This window comes from Electrophorus electricus, chromosome 3 (assembly GCF_013358815.1).
Source record: "Electrophorus electricus isolate fEleEle1 chromosome 3, fEleEle1.pri, whole genome shotgun sequence".
Taxonomy (NCBI): Eukaryota; Metazoa; Chordata; class Actinopteri; order Gymnotiformes; family Gymnotidae; genus Electrophorus; species Electrophorus electricus.
In genome coordinates this window covers 17052355-17069320 of record NC_049537.1, presented here as the reverse complement: position 1 = coordinate 17069320, position 16966 = coordinate 17052355, and the positions used below count along the sequence as shown (strand labels likewise).

Here is a 16966-nt window from a genome sequence, read left to right as displayed (position 1 = left end):
TGCCAGTTTGTAGCCAGACTGATTGGGATCATGCCTCTGGTTCTGGGTGAGAAAATGAGACAATTGATTATAAACCTTTCGTTAAAGGGCTTTTGAGAGGAAAGAGAGAAGTGATACCGGTCTGTAGTTGGTAATGCTTGAGCTGTCAAGTGTGGCCTTCTTGAGGATTGGTACCACCCTGGCAGATCTGAATGCAGTAGGCACATATCCAGAAGATAAGGAGTTGGTGATGATGACAGAGATGAAAGGAAGATCTCTTGTGATTGTCTGGAACAGAGCAGAAGGAATCGGATCCAGCGGACATGTAGTCGGATTGCTGAAAGTCAGGAGTTGAAGAATTTCATCTGTGGAGAGAGGAGAAAAAGAAGTCAGAGAGTTGGATGTTGGGGAATGCACATTGGTTAGAAGGGTGGGAACAGAGGAAAGGGACTGGCGGATTGCTGCAACCTTCTCCTCAAAGAAGGTGATAAAATCCTCCGGTGTAAGAGAAGAGAAGAAAAAATAGTGAAGAGCTTGCGTGGATCAGATGATGATGATGATTCTAATTTCTCTCTGTAGTAGGATGACTTTGCAGATGTTACTTCCAGTGAGAACTTGGAAAAGAGAGACTTGTATGAGCTAAGGTCTGAATCTACGTGAGATTTCCTCCACCACCTCTCTGCAGTCCTTAGTTCTCTCCTGTGGCAGCAAAGTGTTTCTGTTAGCCAGGGGGCAGGTGGGGAGGACTTAGCGGGTCTAGAGGAGAGAAGGCACAGAAGATTCATTGATGATGAGAGTGTAGAAATGAAAGTATTTGTAACTGTATCCAAAGAGAGAGAGGATAGAGAGTCAGGGTAAGGAAAGGTGGACAAAATAGAAGTAAGGGAAGAGGGAGTTATGGAGTGCAGATTGCTATGGATGAAGGAGGAACATGTTGGAGAGGACTGGATGGAAAGAGAAGGAAGGGAGAGAGAGAAGGATAGAATGTTGAGGGTGAGGTCAAATGCTGTCAACAGTGGAAGGATGCAGGAGGAATGCAGTTTGTCTGATGGAAGGTTGAAGTCACCAAGGAGAATGAGTGGATTTCCTTCAATGGGGAATTGACTCAGAAGGATGTCGAGTTCAACAATGAAGTGATCTAGAGAATCTGGACGGTGGTAGATGACAATGATAAGAAGTTTGTTGGGGAAAGACACTGTAATGGCATGAAATTCAAAAGAGGAGATGGAAAGTGTGGAGAAGGAAAGTGGAGTGAAACACCATCTCGAGACATTAGTAAACCTGTGCCACCACCCCTGCCAAGGCACCTCGGAGAATGGGTAAATTAAAAGGCAGAGGACAGGGCAGCTGGAGTCGCTGAGTTCTCAGGGATGGTCCATGTTTCTGTTAGAGCCAGGAAGTGTAGGAAGTGGAGGGATGCTAATGCTGAGATGAAGTCAGCCTACTGGACAATAGATTGGCAGTTCCAGAGCCCTCCTGCCACCATGATATGTGATGGTGTGAAGCGTTGTGAGTCAGTGAGGTTGCTGAGATTGCGACGTCTATGATTGTGTCGAGGAGATCTGTGGGATATGTGGACAGGAATTGTGAAGCACATTTCAGATGCTTGATTTGTGGATGTATGAGATAAAGGATTGAGATAATATGAGAAGATACTTAGCTGAGTTTGTGAAGTCCTGTAGGTGAGATGTAGATGAACTGATTGAGAACAACGCGAAACCTTCTCCAGATGTTGATTAAGTGCTGAGCCCGCCCCTCAATTCACACCTAAGGTCAGGGCGAAACTACACCTGTAGTGAGTAATTACACTATATAAATATAATGTATGCATGTATGTATTATTATTATTATTATTATTAATAAAATGCAAGAAAGTAAGTAATGTTGGTGATGAGTTTATGTTCAGCTTGAAACTAAATTTTCTTTATAGTATAGTAAAGAATTATATGAAGAAAAAAAAGTTTGTTTTTACGGTGAACACTAAAATTATGATCTAAGAGCTTGAGGTTTTTGTTTTCCATTTTAATGGGTTAGAGGGAGGTTTTTTGAATAGATAATGATTACCACACAGGGTCTACAGGTGCATCTTAAAGGGATCGTTCAGTCAAAAAATATATTTTTGCAGTTTTCTACTTACTCCAAATGTAATTGATCAGCCAAGAAATGTTTCCTTTATTAGTTTTGTACCAAAACTGTGAGGCTAATTTAAACTTGCAATTATTCTGGAATTCAGTACCTAAAATCTCTTGTAAACATTACGTTTTCCAAATTGCATCTATTTCTTAAGAGTTTTCACTCATACTTCCTTTTGTGTTTTGTGTTTTTGTGTCTGATTTAATCTAATCTATAAAAATAAACAGAACTTCACCTCATAACTGAATGCTGCAACAATATGGAGGCTGCCACCTTGTGTGGCCAGAATACTAATGTTTAACTTGGTATTATTCCACACAAGATAACAAGATGTGGGGTTATATGAATTCATTGCAATTCTTATGTTTTACAATTATAGCAATTATCAAAAAAATTCAAGTGTAAAATGTTTGAAGGTAATAAATGAAATTATAAACATGGTGGATATAGTCTGAAACAAAACCCTTGGGTGGATGACATTGTTATGATTACTGTATTTCTGGAGCTTTTCTTTCATTACAGTTAACTGAACTGGTGTGTGCATTTTATGGATGGAGGTCTTACCTGTCCTTATCTGGTCTAGGTTCCCGTAGCAAACTGTACTCCTCATGCATACAGTACATGCATGACAAATGAGTTCTTTAGTACTATAACAATAATCAGATAAGGCAAGGTTTCCTGTGCTGGCTCCAAGATGGTGGAATGAATTCCCACTTGCTGTCCGGACAGCAGAGTCCCTTGTAGTCTTCAAACGCAGACTAAAGACCCATGTATTTGCAGAATATTTAAAGGATAACTGACACTGCTCCCATATTGACTGACTTAGTGCTTATTGTAGGGCACTGTATATGTTGTTTAACAAACTCTAGCACTTATTGTTTATAGCACTTATTATTGTTTAAGATCGACCTTATGTATTTTACACTTCTAGGTATCAGCATTCATCTCTGTATTCTACAGTATTCTAGTTCATTGGTATGTTTGATTCTAACCTACTGTACTGTACTTGGATATATTATATGACTAAAGGACAAAGCACTTTTGTAAGTCGCTCTGGATAAGTCTGCTAAATGCCATAAATGTAAATGTTTCCTATCCGTGATCCAAGACATGTTTTCAGATAATTAATTAAGACTTGATTACTCTCTTATTGAAAGGGAAACACTAAACTCCAGAGCTAGAACAGGTAAACTCTGAACTAAGGGTTTTGTCCAAAACTAGGACCTACTGGTGTTTACATGAACCATTTACTTGAAGACAGCTTGTGGCTGTTTAAACCCAAATCAATCCCCTAGTTTCATTCATTTAATAAAGCTTTGTCATCAATTCCAGTGCAAAATCAAGTATGACCTATAGGAGATAGCTCAACCAGCCATCACTCTAAGAGCTATTAACAAACGATCTATAATCCACTTGAAAATGGAATAATAAACTAATTTGTTTAACAGTAACAAGTTGAGAAAAACAAAATACAACAAAACAAAGACAAACAAATGAACCCCCTTTTCTTAGACTAAGCATTAATCATGATTTAGAAAACCAAGTTTATGCAATTTGATCTTGACTCTTTGGTCTTGACACTAGCCATAAAACTACACCTTGTTCAGAAGTTCTTACAGTTTATTCACATCTGTAAATGTCTCTTGCAATCCTGAAAGTGCAAGCTTATGCAAAAGTTTTAGATAATTATACAAATAAAGCAAAAATATATTTGAAAAACACAAAAGAGCAAAAAACACAAAAGATACAAACAGAAAACAGCAGAAGAGGTATCAGTGACAAGGGGTGTATATTGAAAATAATTTAAATCTGTCTTTTACATTTTGAAAGGTTTCAATGTCTCATCTGCCTGGTAGCTTTAGAGGGATGCTGTTGCTTGACAGGAGCTGTCATTCATTCATGAGTTCCTGGTTTTTGGTGTGTTTTGGTGCTCATGCCTCCACACATTCCCCACCTAACTGAGCTGTCAGTCTGATTGACAGCTAATGTTGGACTTTCCATTGCACTCCTCTGCTTCAAGTGTTTTCCTGCTGTGTCTGTGGTGTTTGAACAGCTTCCAATCAACTGTTCTCCAGCTCCCTGTTGGCACAAGCTGCAGGGAAATGAAGAGGGGCATCGATATGAGCACAAGTAGAGAAGAAGAAGGACAAGATGAGATATACAGGAACCAGAAAGAAAAGGGCTGAACATCTGTCGTGTTTACACATGACTTTATTTTTCCCGAATCACTGTTTAAGTCTAAATACTTAGATTGAAATATTTTCTTAAATTAAAGAGAATGAAAACAGGAGAAGTTTTACCCCATTCACACAGGTGACACCAAATTCTGCAGCAGGACATAAACTACTTTATCTATAACAAATTACTAAATACATTACATTATGTCTTGTTTTAATAATCTTGTTACCATGTGTGTGAAATTTTAAATCTGAAAGAATAGGCGTTTTAACAACATTTGCATTCAGATAAACAATTTTAAAAATGTTACAGCAACATTAACTGTTTTTGAAGTGTTTTTATGTGAGAAATATGTCATACAGAAAATGCTGATGGAAATGGCAAAAGTAAAATTTAAAAATGTAAAAATAAAATATCATTTGTTTAAGGGGGACGAAATTAATTATGCCAATAAAAATAATTTATATAAATTGCATTGGACACACAAAATGTAATTGTGGTGTATTACATAATTTCAGAATTTCAAAGGTGTCTTCAAAGTACATTGTGAAAGTTTTTAGCCAGGTTCTCTTAAAAACTCTCTTCCGTGTCTTCCTAGTATTTTTGTATGCACCTCTGCTCCCATATGTAAGTTAACCACCATCAAATGTATTCAATGCAACCTTGGGGGAGCTCAAAAGTAAACCCAACACTAATGGCTTATATGTATTAAGAAACTATGTCTAGTGCAGTATTAATTCATCTGGCAACAAACACAGTTGCACTAGACAAGGGCAGCTGCTATTGAGCTTATGTGTGCACAGGTATCATGACCCTTTCAGTGAATTGTGCAAACAAGGTATGGTTTCAAATACAATGCACAAAAGATAGAATGACAACTCAGAGCAGATCCCCCACTGCCCAGTGTGTTTGCTTATACATAAGATCAGCAATATTCATGGGTTAAAAACAAAGTTCAGCCATACTACCTTAAAGCCAGATTAGAAACCGCAACTGGGGTAATTTCTTCATAGGTCATGCACTCCAACAAGGCAATATATAATTAAGCCTCCAGATGTGGATTCCTTCACACTTCCAGAACATTAGAACACAGACAGCTATGCAGTGGACATTTATTAGACAATTAGTGGACAATTTTTAAAAGTTAGAAGCACCTTGTAGGTACCCTTGCATTTGCCTTGCAGAATTTGTATTATCCATCTTCAAACATTTAATCTATTGTCATATTGTACTAGTTAAAAGATCCCATTATTGTAGTACTACCATATCACTGTTACTGCTGGATTGTAAATGGTCTGCCACCTAAAAATATACAGCCATCAGTGGGTCAACTCACAGGCTAAAGCATGTAATAATACACCTATAAAGTGAAATAAAATGTCTAGTATATGTATATGTGCATATTTATACACACACCCATATACATATCTGTGTGCATGTTTATGTATGTGTGCATGTATATTTGCTTGTTCTCCACTGTTTGTGCCATTTGCCATAATATTGTCCATTAAGAAGTTACAGATATCAATGTTCTTTGAAACAGCTGCAGACATATTACTTGCCAAACACGCATCTTATCAAAATGAAGAAAACTCAAAATCATTCAATAATATTGTAGATTGAGATGATATAATTACATACAAACAGAAGCACTTTGCTTGCACAAGTGAGGATCTCTTGTTCAAAAACTTGCCTTTTATTGGAGAATAGGGTCTGTTTCTGGCAAGCGGTTGTTTTCCTGGAGAGAAAAGAATTGAGAAATAATTTTGTGGTCATTTTGTGCTGACAGTGGATTTCAAACACACACACACTGGTGATCATCTGATGTTGCATATTTGCAGGGATGATTTGTGAAGTTACATGCCAAATCAACACATGGTACTCCTTGTGCCATATTAACCCTTGCGCTTTGTTGCTCCTATTTTTTGTGCTTGCTGTGCACTCTTTCTCATTGTCTCTTGTGCTCTTTCTCTCTCCCATTATCTCTCTTTCACATTTACCATGTCTTCATCATGCCTTTCTTGCATATTGTCTTCTCCTTCCTCTATGTAACTGTGATGCTGTTCATCTGGCAGCTGCTCTGAGTCAGAGCCCGATTCATCTTGGGACAATTCAGTCTTGTTTTCATCAGCCTTCCGCAGCTCTAAACAAACACGCATACACGTGCATACACATATACATGGAGTTAAATGTAGTTGTGGGTATAACTATGATTCAAAGCAACAAAGTAAATTTACTTTGCACCAATACATCACAGATTTTTTCCAAGATCTGTTCTATTCAACTGGTTTTCATGGCATGATACCATTTTGTGGAACGCATCTATAAAATTGTATAAAAATAATCTGTTGCCTCGTTTTTGGAAAAGGCCTTTTCTAACCAGTACTTAGGTATATATATATATATATATAGTGCATATGCACAGAATTTTAAATGATTGCTTTTACAAGTTTATCAAATTGTGGATCACCACAGAATCTTCACTAAGGTCAAAAAAGTTATTGTAATATTTTTACCACTAATAATTAGCACATTGAGAAAATTATAAACAATCATCAAAAACTCCAGATAAAGAAAACAATTGACATTCTCTTTGCCCTCCTTAGAAGCTGGTAGTATGGAAACTGAGATAAAGATGACTGTTATAGAAGCCAGCAAGCGTTTCAAAGGGTAATAAGACCAAACATGGTGCCTGGGTAGAGATGAAATATACTATATTGCCAAAGGTATTCACTCACCCATCCAAATAATTGAATTCAGGTGTTCCAATCACTTCCATGGCCACAGGTGTATAAAACCAAGCACCTAGGCATGCAACCATTTGTGAAAGAATGGGTCACTCTCATTCTTTTCTGTGTGCGGAGGCAGACGAGCGAATACTTTTGGCAATATAGTGTACAATGGGCAGCCCAAAATATCATTGCCATGGAATATCATTGCCATGAAGGGGAGTACTTGGTCCACAACAGTGTTTAAATAGGTGGTATGTGCCAATGTAACTCCACATGAATGTCAGGACCTCTGCCAGTTTACATCCTGTTGCCATATTTGCACATGCACATGTCATCCATATACATAAATAAAAAATGCATTAGATGGGCTAGCCTTTGCTCCCCACCAGCATGTGTTGCTCTGATCCTCATGCTCATTTTTCTTGCTTCCAACACATGAACTTCATGAACTGACTATCCACTTGCTACCAAATATATCTCAACCTCCAAAAAGTAAAAATGGTAAATGTTTTGTGGTTTGAAATCTTATCTCAAACATTATAAGTATTCTCTCAAGTTGACAGTATGATTGTGGATGTTTGCTGTAGTTTAGTCTCTCACCTCTTGTGCAGAATTTGTCCACTGTGATCTGGTCTAGACGTCCCAGCAGCGCATCAATGTTGGATTTGATCTGAGTAAGTTCTAATTTGATAGCTTGAAGTTCATTGGATTTTACTGCTGGTCACATGTGCACACACAGACACAAAGAAACAAGCTTGAAAAAAGAACAAAACTGCTTCGCTTTAATAAGTCAAAATATTATAAAACTCAGAAGAGAAAATGCCAGCATTTGATATTATACTGCACAATGCCTGAGAGTTTCAATGTTGCTTGAAGAGTTTACATAGTTACTTATTTGAGTTCTGAGTTAGCTGAGTTTCATGATCTTTGATGTGAGCTGATCTTTCATTTTCCTGAACCAAACTGTGAAACTATTCAAAGTGTGGACCTTTCTTTACAACTACAATAAACCTTTTGGTTCTATATTTATAGCAGATCTGATCTGAAATTACATTCTGGGGGGATCATGTGTAATTTCTTTAATGTTTTAAAGCTTCTGATGCCAGTGCATACAAAAAAGTAAATGAGCATTGTTTCACCTCATCTCACAATGGGTTCAAGTAACTGAAAATAACTATTGAAGGGGATCAATCAAGTGAAAAATAATTTTACATTTGTGTTTAATGGAGGTGTTTGGTAGGATGCCAGATCTGGTCAGGAGTTTGACAGGTAATGGCTTCACCCTGTGCATCACGGGCACTGCCACATGGGTGCGCTTTACTGGTACCATTCTAGGCACAGGTGACACTCTACCTCTGTACAGTCTAATGGAAGAGAAAAGAGAAAGGCAGAAATGTCAACACACTCAGTCTATTATTGACATTTGGAGTCAAAAAAGCAAGGCATCAGTTTTCACTGAGCATTACCCTTGTATATGAGCACTGTTAAAACTCACCAAAAACACTTGATGAAACCTCCACCGTTTTAACAATCTTAAAAATATTTCAGATGTTGGGGAAACCAAAAGTTATACACATTTTCTGTTTCAGAATGGCATCATGTCCTTCCAATGAATGGCTTTGCCTGTTGAAGCTCAGCTCAGAGGTTGTTGTCTAATATCTCATACTGTTTACACAATGTCAAAAAAGCAATGTTGGTCTAAGAAATAAAGAAGTGTACTTTGGATGAAGAGCAGATGTTCCTTTAAAGTTTCAGAAGAAAATCATCTGTTCAGTTTGTTTATCAATCTGGTAATAAAAGCAGCTGTTATGGAATTCTTCTTTTACCTAGGAGCTGGTTAAAAAGAGCCAGATCATTCATAAACATAACATCACAAGTTACCCATTGTGGTAACTAGGTAACTCTGTATAGATATTGGAGTCCATTCTTCAAGATATAAATCTCTCCACTTAGTCCTGTGCTTTTCTGCTTTACACCAGTCAACCTAAAACACCTTATTAAACCATGTATCTGAAAAGTTTAATCCTGATCCTGCAGTGTGGCAATGTTTGATGGAATTGGAAGGTCCACTCAGATTTCAGGATGTGGTAGCTCCTCTTCTTGGACTACCAGTGCTGACTTAAGAAAGATTTCCCTGATTCTCTGGCATTTGGATTTGGAAGGCTTGGGGGAAGCTACATCTGTTTTAGTGTCTTTAAAGGGTAACTCCTCTAGAATTTCTCTAGCACTCTGCATTCTTATCAAGACTATACATTGTTTAATTTTAGGGAGCAGGCATACAATCACCGGAAGGTCCTGGTCTAAAACTACAAAACATAATAAATGTGCTGCTACAGCCAGCAGAACATTTAGCTGATGCTTTTATCCAAAGCAACTTACAATTATGACTGCATACAACTTGAGGGTTAATGGCCTTGCTCAGGGACCTAACAGTGGCAACTTGGCAGTAGTGGGGCTTGAACCAACAACCTTACAATTACAAGTGAAGTACCTTAACCACTGAGCTACTGAGGAAATTTACTGTTACTAACCTTCAGCAGTAGGGTAACTTTTTTCATCCTCACATACACAGCTCACCCTTATTCTGATCTAATTCCCTTCTTCTTTAAGGACCAGACTTTCTCTCTAATGAGTGTTGCATGTATCAATCAATACATAAATCAATGACCATTTACCAGCACTGAAACAGTGGGTCTTGTCCAACTGTAGGATCTGCTCTAGGGATTGTTCAAAACAGGGTAAACTTGTTTTTCCTACACTGACAATAGGGTTTAGTGTGACCAATTTCTCCACAGTAGTAGAATTAGATTTCTTCCTTATTGGGCCTATTCCCTTAGTGGCTGCAGTTTATGGCTGAGATGGCTGAGAAACTCTGGATCAGACCCACTCACTGATTATGAAAAATCTGAGGTAATGCCAGAAAAAGACACCAGTAGATAAACTGATGCTGTCATATAGCACCACCTACTTCATCTCCTCCAATTGATGCAGAAACAGATCCTGAAACTTCTACACCTACTTTAAATTTAATTTATCAAATATATCTAACCATGTGGCACTTGCTGTTTTGCACTCAATGGACTGTATGGACTGTTTATAAGTTGGGTCTTTCAAGGGGTCTTCCCTCTTGATTCTCGAGCCTCCAAAGGTTTCTTCCTTAATCCACACAACAACATCTTTGTCACACCTGGGTTACTCATTAGGGATCTGGACCCAGACATTTATAAAGCTGCTTTGCGACAATGTGTGCTGAAAAAAGCATTATATGAAAAATGTAATTTTAACTTCACTAGCTGATTGCATTGAGATATTGTGGGTGGGGAACTCTGGAAATATGTTCTGGTACTCACATGACCAAGACCTCCAACATCCCCATCATTCCCTATCCCTATTCTGAATCTAGAGGCAGATCTCCAATTGCTGGACATTAGTGCCAGAAGGATGATTCCCAGCACAACTGGATGACACTGTGTTTCACCCACCAAGGAACAAGCAATGGAAATTCTAGAAGAATTCAGTGAGGATAACATGCTTGCAAAACCTCCAAAAATATTAAAGATATGAGACTTTCTAAAGATCTGGGCATAGTTTATTTAGAGAGCATAGAACATAAAGCTTAGAGAACTAATACTTTTAGATAATACTTACTTTTTTATTATACAGTTTTAATGTATTTCTGCATTTGGTTTGAACCATCTTTGTTTAGATCAGTTAAAATCAAGATCTGTGCACACAGAAAATAGCATCTTTCCTCTTAGCATGTGTTCTCTCTTTACTAACAAACCTATGTGGTATCTATTGTTTCACCTTTACAAGGACAAAACACACTGCCGACTTATTGTTAATTTGTTTCAACTTGGTGCCATTGTCCTTTGTTCTGTGATCATGCTTAAACAAGACCAGCTGAGCTTATTAACATACAGCCACATCGTTCTGGGGCACCAATTTTCTTGGTTCTCGATAAAAGAAAAAATATTTATCACATCTTGTTATTGAAATTCTTGTTGTCAGTATTGACAAGAAATCAGATTTATTAAATCTTTTGGAAATCATATCATTAATGTTACTTTCATTACTTATAAATTAATGATTGTGATAATTTTTTATTCATTTTGAGACTGATTAATTGGGACCGATTAATATTTATTAAGCATGGCATTCTTATGTTAGTGTACCATGTCATGTAGGAGTAAAGAAAACCCCTACATGATATACTTGTATCATCTGTTAGTAACATTAAGACCTCACAGCACACTTCAGTGGAAAAGATATGAGGGTCTCCATCAGGTTTATGCCATGTATATTGAATCTTGGAGTATGGATGAAGTGTTCAGACTGAACTACGAAGACAAAAAAAAAATCCACAACAAGCAGCACAGGAGTCAATGTGCTTTGAAATTACTTTACCGGAAATAGTTTGAGGCACATAACTGTTGCTCAGTGGTTAAGGTAATCAACTTGTCATCAGAAGGTTGCTAGTTTAAGTCCCACCACTGCCAAGTTACTATTGTTGGGCCATTAACTTTAAATTACTTAAGTTGTTTTCAGTCAGAATTGAAAGTTGCTTTGGATAAAAGTGTCAGCTAAATGCTATAAATGATCATTTGGACAAACAACAACTAATTAGTGGTCAGAAACTTCATTTTCTACATTACCACTGTAGCTGGAATATAAAAATTATTTGCAGACCTAGAAAAATATGAAACATCAGAATGAGTTCTGAAAAGAATAGATATAGTATAATGTGAAATTAAAGATACAAAATATAAAGCTTCAGAGTGATCAAATTCTTCTAAATACTTAATATTCTAGGTATTTAATATTTTGTATCTGCACATTTTAGTGCAATAGTGTTAATATATTTCAAATAACTCACTTGAGCAATATTATTGGCATTAAGGTGCCGATAGTAGTTAACATTTGTGGCTGAATGATGAATGAATGTCCATAATTCTTGATCTTGAAGTTGAAGATGATCTCGGTACACTTGAAGATACCCAGATTTGGGCTATTGCATAAATGTACTAAAAGTATTCAATAGTTAATAAATACAGCAGGTGTGTCTATCATGTATATAATTTACATTGATAAGAGCACTGTTTTAGGTGTTGCAGATACCTAATTATAATGAGACCAAATCTCCCATAGTGATATGTGTCACTTTATTTGGCAGGAGAGTGCAATCCACATATGCTATAGAGTCAGCTATTAGTCACAGTCACTGTAGTTGGCTTCACTGCAGAATGTGGAAATTGATAACATGCTAAATTTAGCTAGTTTTGGCTTTAAATAAAACATGTTTTATTTTAGTTCACATATTTATTACAGTAAGAACGTTTCCTAATAGCTACATGCAAAGCTTTCAAGAAAAGAAGTATTGTATCACTGTGGATTGGCTTTTTTTTTTTTGCTAAATTCATATACTTTTTTTAAAAGGAGTGAATCAGCACTACTATACACATTTTAATAAAGGATGGGTAACCATATTTCTGGATTTGTTTCAAATAATCTGACATAAGTAAAAGGTATCTGTATGTTATGAAAGTTAACAAATTAATCCTAATTAATCCTAACACTTTGTTTTGTATATATGTGAGAGAGTTGGAGACAGTGAAAAAGAAACAGAGTGAAAGACAAAAGATATTCTTCTGATGGCCATCTGCTATCTAGACAAAAAACTGAAAGCAGTCAGTGGCTATTTTCTTGCTCACTTGAAAATGGTGAAATTACTGTGCATCTGATCTGTAAAATACTGACTAGAGTCAAGGGTACCATCAAATGGCTGTAAGTCAAGGAACAAAGATCATAAGAGGCAAATAAATAAACATGACTGACAATCATATGGATACAATATTCTGAACATCTGTGGACATAGACATTAAACTGATCCTCACAATAAGGTTTCCGTAGCCATTCATATTGCATCTAATCCACAGTTTTCTTAGCAGGTCACAGAGGGAGTTCTTGTGAAATGTTTTCTTTTTAACTCAGATGTTAATGGCTGTTATTAGCGGTTCCTTAAACTTAGCATTGTGACTCCACAAAGATGTTAATGATAAACTAAAATACCCATCATTTTCAAATTGTAATATTTTACAATTTTATAATATTGTGAACTTAACTTTAATCAAAGATCATTGATTGTTTAAATTAGCATTTGAATTTTCACTTGAACATAAATGCTGCTTTAAAGAACTTAGCTGGGTCCATGTTCCGTTAAAGTACATCAAAAAATCTAAATCTGTCCATGTTTTTTTCATATGTGTGCAAAGACTATCATGACATCTTAAAATAGCAGTGTGTAAGATTTAGTGGCATCTAGTGGTTGCATATTACAACCAACTATACACCCTCTCCCTCACCTCTCCATTTCCACATATGTATTGTTGCAATCTGGTTTCAAGCTGACATTTCTAAGACCCTACTAACCATACTTGTTCCATATTGTAGTAACATTTTCTTACTAATGGTAGCTAGCTGCTTTGCATGGTAATACAAAGAAAAAAAATCATAGTAATAACAAGAAGGTTTACATTATAGATATTTAGTCTGATTGTGGGATAACAAGACATGATATTATTCCCTATTTGCAGAGTCACAGACCACACAGACTACCTTGTTATGTTGACCACACAGACTACCTGATTAGAGGTTTGAGACTTGAGCTCCAAAGCTTTTTAAACATTTCATTGACAATAATTTTCATTAGCTGTAGACCAATCTTGGTAACATCATTTTTTATACCAAATACCACAGATAAATTCTAGTTTTGATGCATAAATGTAAAATTGCAATCCACAATACTGATTGCAATTAAATGTTTTCATCTCACTGTCCCATACTTACATAGGGATAAAGGATGCGTTTGTAACTAAGCTTTAGTGTAAATATGCTTTAGATTAGCTAAAGCTATCAAACAAATCACATTTATAGTGGTACCCTAAAGTAAATGCCAAGCAGAAAATAGATAACTTAAGCATTGGTCTGAAAACATTTATTCCTCATCAGTGATTTCTATCTGGAAAAGGCCACACCCCGTTTTATCCTTGTTTTCTACCATCAACTGTCCTGATTTCATTGTGCTTCTTTATGTTTTCACTTCTTTGATCATAAGGATTCACCTTCCTTTGCTTTTCTTGGGTTAAATAATAAGTAAGATCCTTGATTTGTCAAATTTTGGTTCTAAGACATACCTCAACACTAAATGGTTAGCCAGTACATGCAGCAATCAGATTCTTCTACATCTTCCAACCATTGTTATAGCAGCAGAGAATTCATAAAAATACAGATTTGTCTCATCATGAGAATGCAAAAGGCACTCTTTAGAGCCAGTGTTAGGTTTGTCCATTCTAGGCTACTGTAGAAATAAAGCAGCACAACAAGGCAGCCTCTGTTAGAAAAGGACCCACTCTTGATAAAGTGGGGTTTAAGTATGCCTTCATGGCTTAATATTGTGCATGGGTGGTGGGGATAGTTCAAATAAATGGCAGCTCCATGGAAATGGTAGCTCATGACAAGGTCATATTATTTTTGAGAAAGATTTTATGAGTGATGTAGAAAAATGAAATGCATTCTGGAAATTTACATTTATGGCATTTAGCCAATGCTTTTATCCAAAGTGACTTATAATTGTTGCTGAGTACAACTATGAGCCATTGAGGGTTAAGGGCCTTGCTCAGGGGCCCAACAGTGGTAACTTGGCAGTGGTGGGGTTTGAACTGGCAACCTTCCAATTACAAGTTGACCCTTAACACTTAACACTGCCCTACATGTTAAGTACTTGCATGTTAAATACTTGAATTATGTTTTTAACATAAACTATAAAAGTTCTTAAAAAGTTCTCTTAAAAGTTAAAGAACTAGCATACATTTTGATGTATTTCTTTGATGTAAACCACTCTTGCTTAAGATTTTTCTGTTTAGCCATAGCAGTTAGTGCACAATATTTTAAAGGAATGAGTAATGTGATTAGCTGAAAATACTAATTAATCACCACAGCATCCCACATTGACACTGACAATGTCCCACATTACTGGATTTGGAATGTGCAAACCTGCCTGACTTTGCATTCTTACATAAGGTTGCTGAAAGAAATGTTACCAGAAATAATTAAGACTTTCTTAACTTTTTGCTCCATTCAAACAGCTCTCAAGGTAGCATTAATCGCGCCTATTTTCAAGCACCCTTATCTAGACCCGTGTGCTTTCAAATTCTGCCATTTATCTAAGATTTTGGGGAAAGCTGCCAAATGACAGCCAAACTTGCAATTGCAAAAGTCACAGTCTTGAAAATATTTTGGTGGAATTTAGGCTGTATCAGAGCTATAATGAAGATTATAAAAACCATTTATTATGAAATTATCAAGGTTACATATCATTGATGGTTCTGCCTGATTTGCCTGACCAATCAGAGCAGTCTGAGCTCATCGGCAGGGGGGAATTTAAACACACAGGAGCACTAACAAAGTGTTTCAGACAGGGTGAAAAGAGATATACAGTATGAGCAAAATAATGTAATGTAATAATGTAATGTAATGTACTACTATTCTAGTAGACCCTAAAAATAAAATTCTGAAAATGGGCTTAATAGGTCCCATTTACATTTATTGCTTATATCCAAAATGACAAATGTGACCAAGTACAATTTGAACAATTGAGTGTTAAGGGCCTTGCTCAAGGCCTTGCTCAGTTGTAACCTGACAATGGTGGGGCTTGAATTTGTGATTACTAGTCTAGCACCTTAATTGCAGAAGATATGTCAGCTTTCATATTTAAGTAATCTAGCATTGGTTGCAGAGCTTGTAAGAGATAAACAAGATAAATCTTTCTTTTGGCATCTGTCCCAACTCATGCTGAGTCAGAATTATGTGGTTTTACATTTACCTGACACTTTTATGCAAATTAACTTACAATTATGACAGAGTACAATATGAGCAATTGAGGGTTAAGAGCCTTACTCAGGCAACTTGGCAGGGCTTGAACCAGTAACCTTCCAATTACAAGTCAAGTACCTTAACCACTGAGCTACCACTGTTTTGGGCAAGATACCAACGGTTTTTCTTATCACAACCTGTTATGTGAAAATGTCTTATGTTTTCAGTTGACAACATTGTCTTTTGGCTTTGGGAGTTACATAGTTAAACATTTGCCCTATTTATTCATTCTCAGCTCAGGTTTGATGTGACCTGCAAAATGTGACCTGTGCTTCTGAAAGGCTGACATCACTTTTATTAAAGCACTGCAACAATACAGAAAAAAGAACTATGCTGACAGTGGGTGCCCCATCAGTCTATCTGGCCTCTTGGCCAGCCACAGTCCCTCCTTCATGGGGTCAATATGGGGCCAGTCGGTCTTGACAGACCAGTCTGACGCTTGTAGCTAAACTTACGGAGGGCTGTAGTAAATACTTTAGACTCCTCCATGGAGGAGCAGTATTGCCAGCAGAACCAGGGACAAGTGGTAGTCCCAGTCACACTGATGCTGAGGGGTGATGATGGCTAGCTGAGTGGTAGTCCCCATCACATTGATGCTGACTGGTAAGGACCATTTGAAAATGCTCCATAAAGCCATCAATCTGGGGGTGGATCAGTGTAATCTGAGTCTTCTGGAATTCCAGCCAGTTTCAGATCTCAGCCATGAAGTTATACCATTGGATCAGAATCAGGCTTTATTGGCCAAGTATGCTCACACATACAAGGAATTTGTTCTTGGTTACAATTATTCATACCACACAGTTGCTTGTACACAGTACAACAAAAGACATTTCCACCACACACACACACACACACACACACACACACACACACACACATAGTCATATACTTGGAACATTACATGTGCATCAATTGTTAAGAGTGTTGTGTACAGCAGTTGGGAGATGCAACTGTAGAATGAAGTAAAATAACTAAGTAGTTTGGCAGGTAAAGGTAGGGCAGAAAAGAGCAGA

At 36.9% G+C, this 16966-nt stretch overlaps 1 protein-coding gene across 2 annotated transcripts in view; it reads right to left on the bottom strand.

Annotated features, from left to right (window-relative positions):
- Window positions 1–3844: 3844 nt before the first annotated feature.
- The window catches only part of raly (RALY heterogeneous nuclear ribonucleoprotein), a 64550-nt gene continuing 51428 nt past the window's right edge, over window positions 3845–16966 (bottom strand). For both annotated transcript variants that reach the window (XM_027010751.2, XM_027010752.2), the window contains exons 5-9: window positions 8235–8386; window positions 7623–7736; window positions 6291–6433; window positions 5984–6028; window positions 3845–4204 (exon numbers count right to left, since the gene is read on the bottom strand). In XM_027010751.2, the coding sequence (XP_026866552.2) occupies window positions 5987–6028; window positions 6291–6433; window positions 7623–7736; window positions 8235–8386 (451 nt within the window). In that variant the 3' untranslated portion in view covers window positions 3845–4204; window positions 5984–5986. The remainder of the gene's footprint in view (window positions 4205–5983; window positions 6029–6290; window positions 6434–7622; window positions 7737–8234; window positions 8387–16966) is intronic.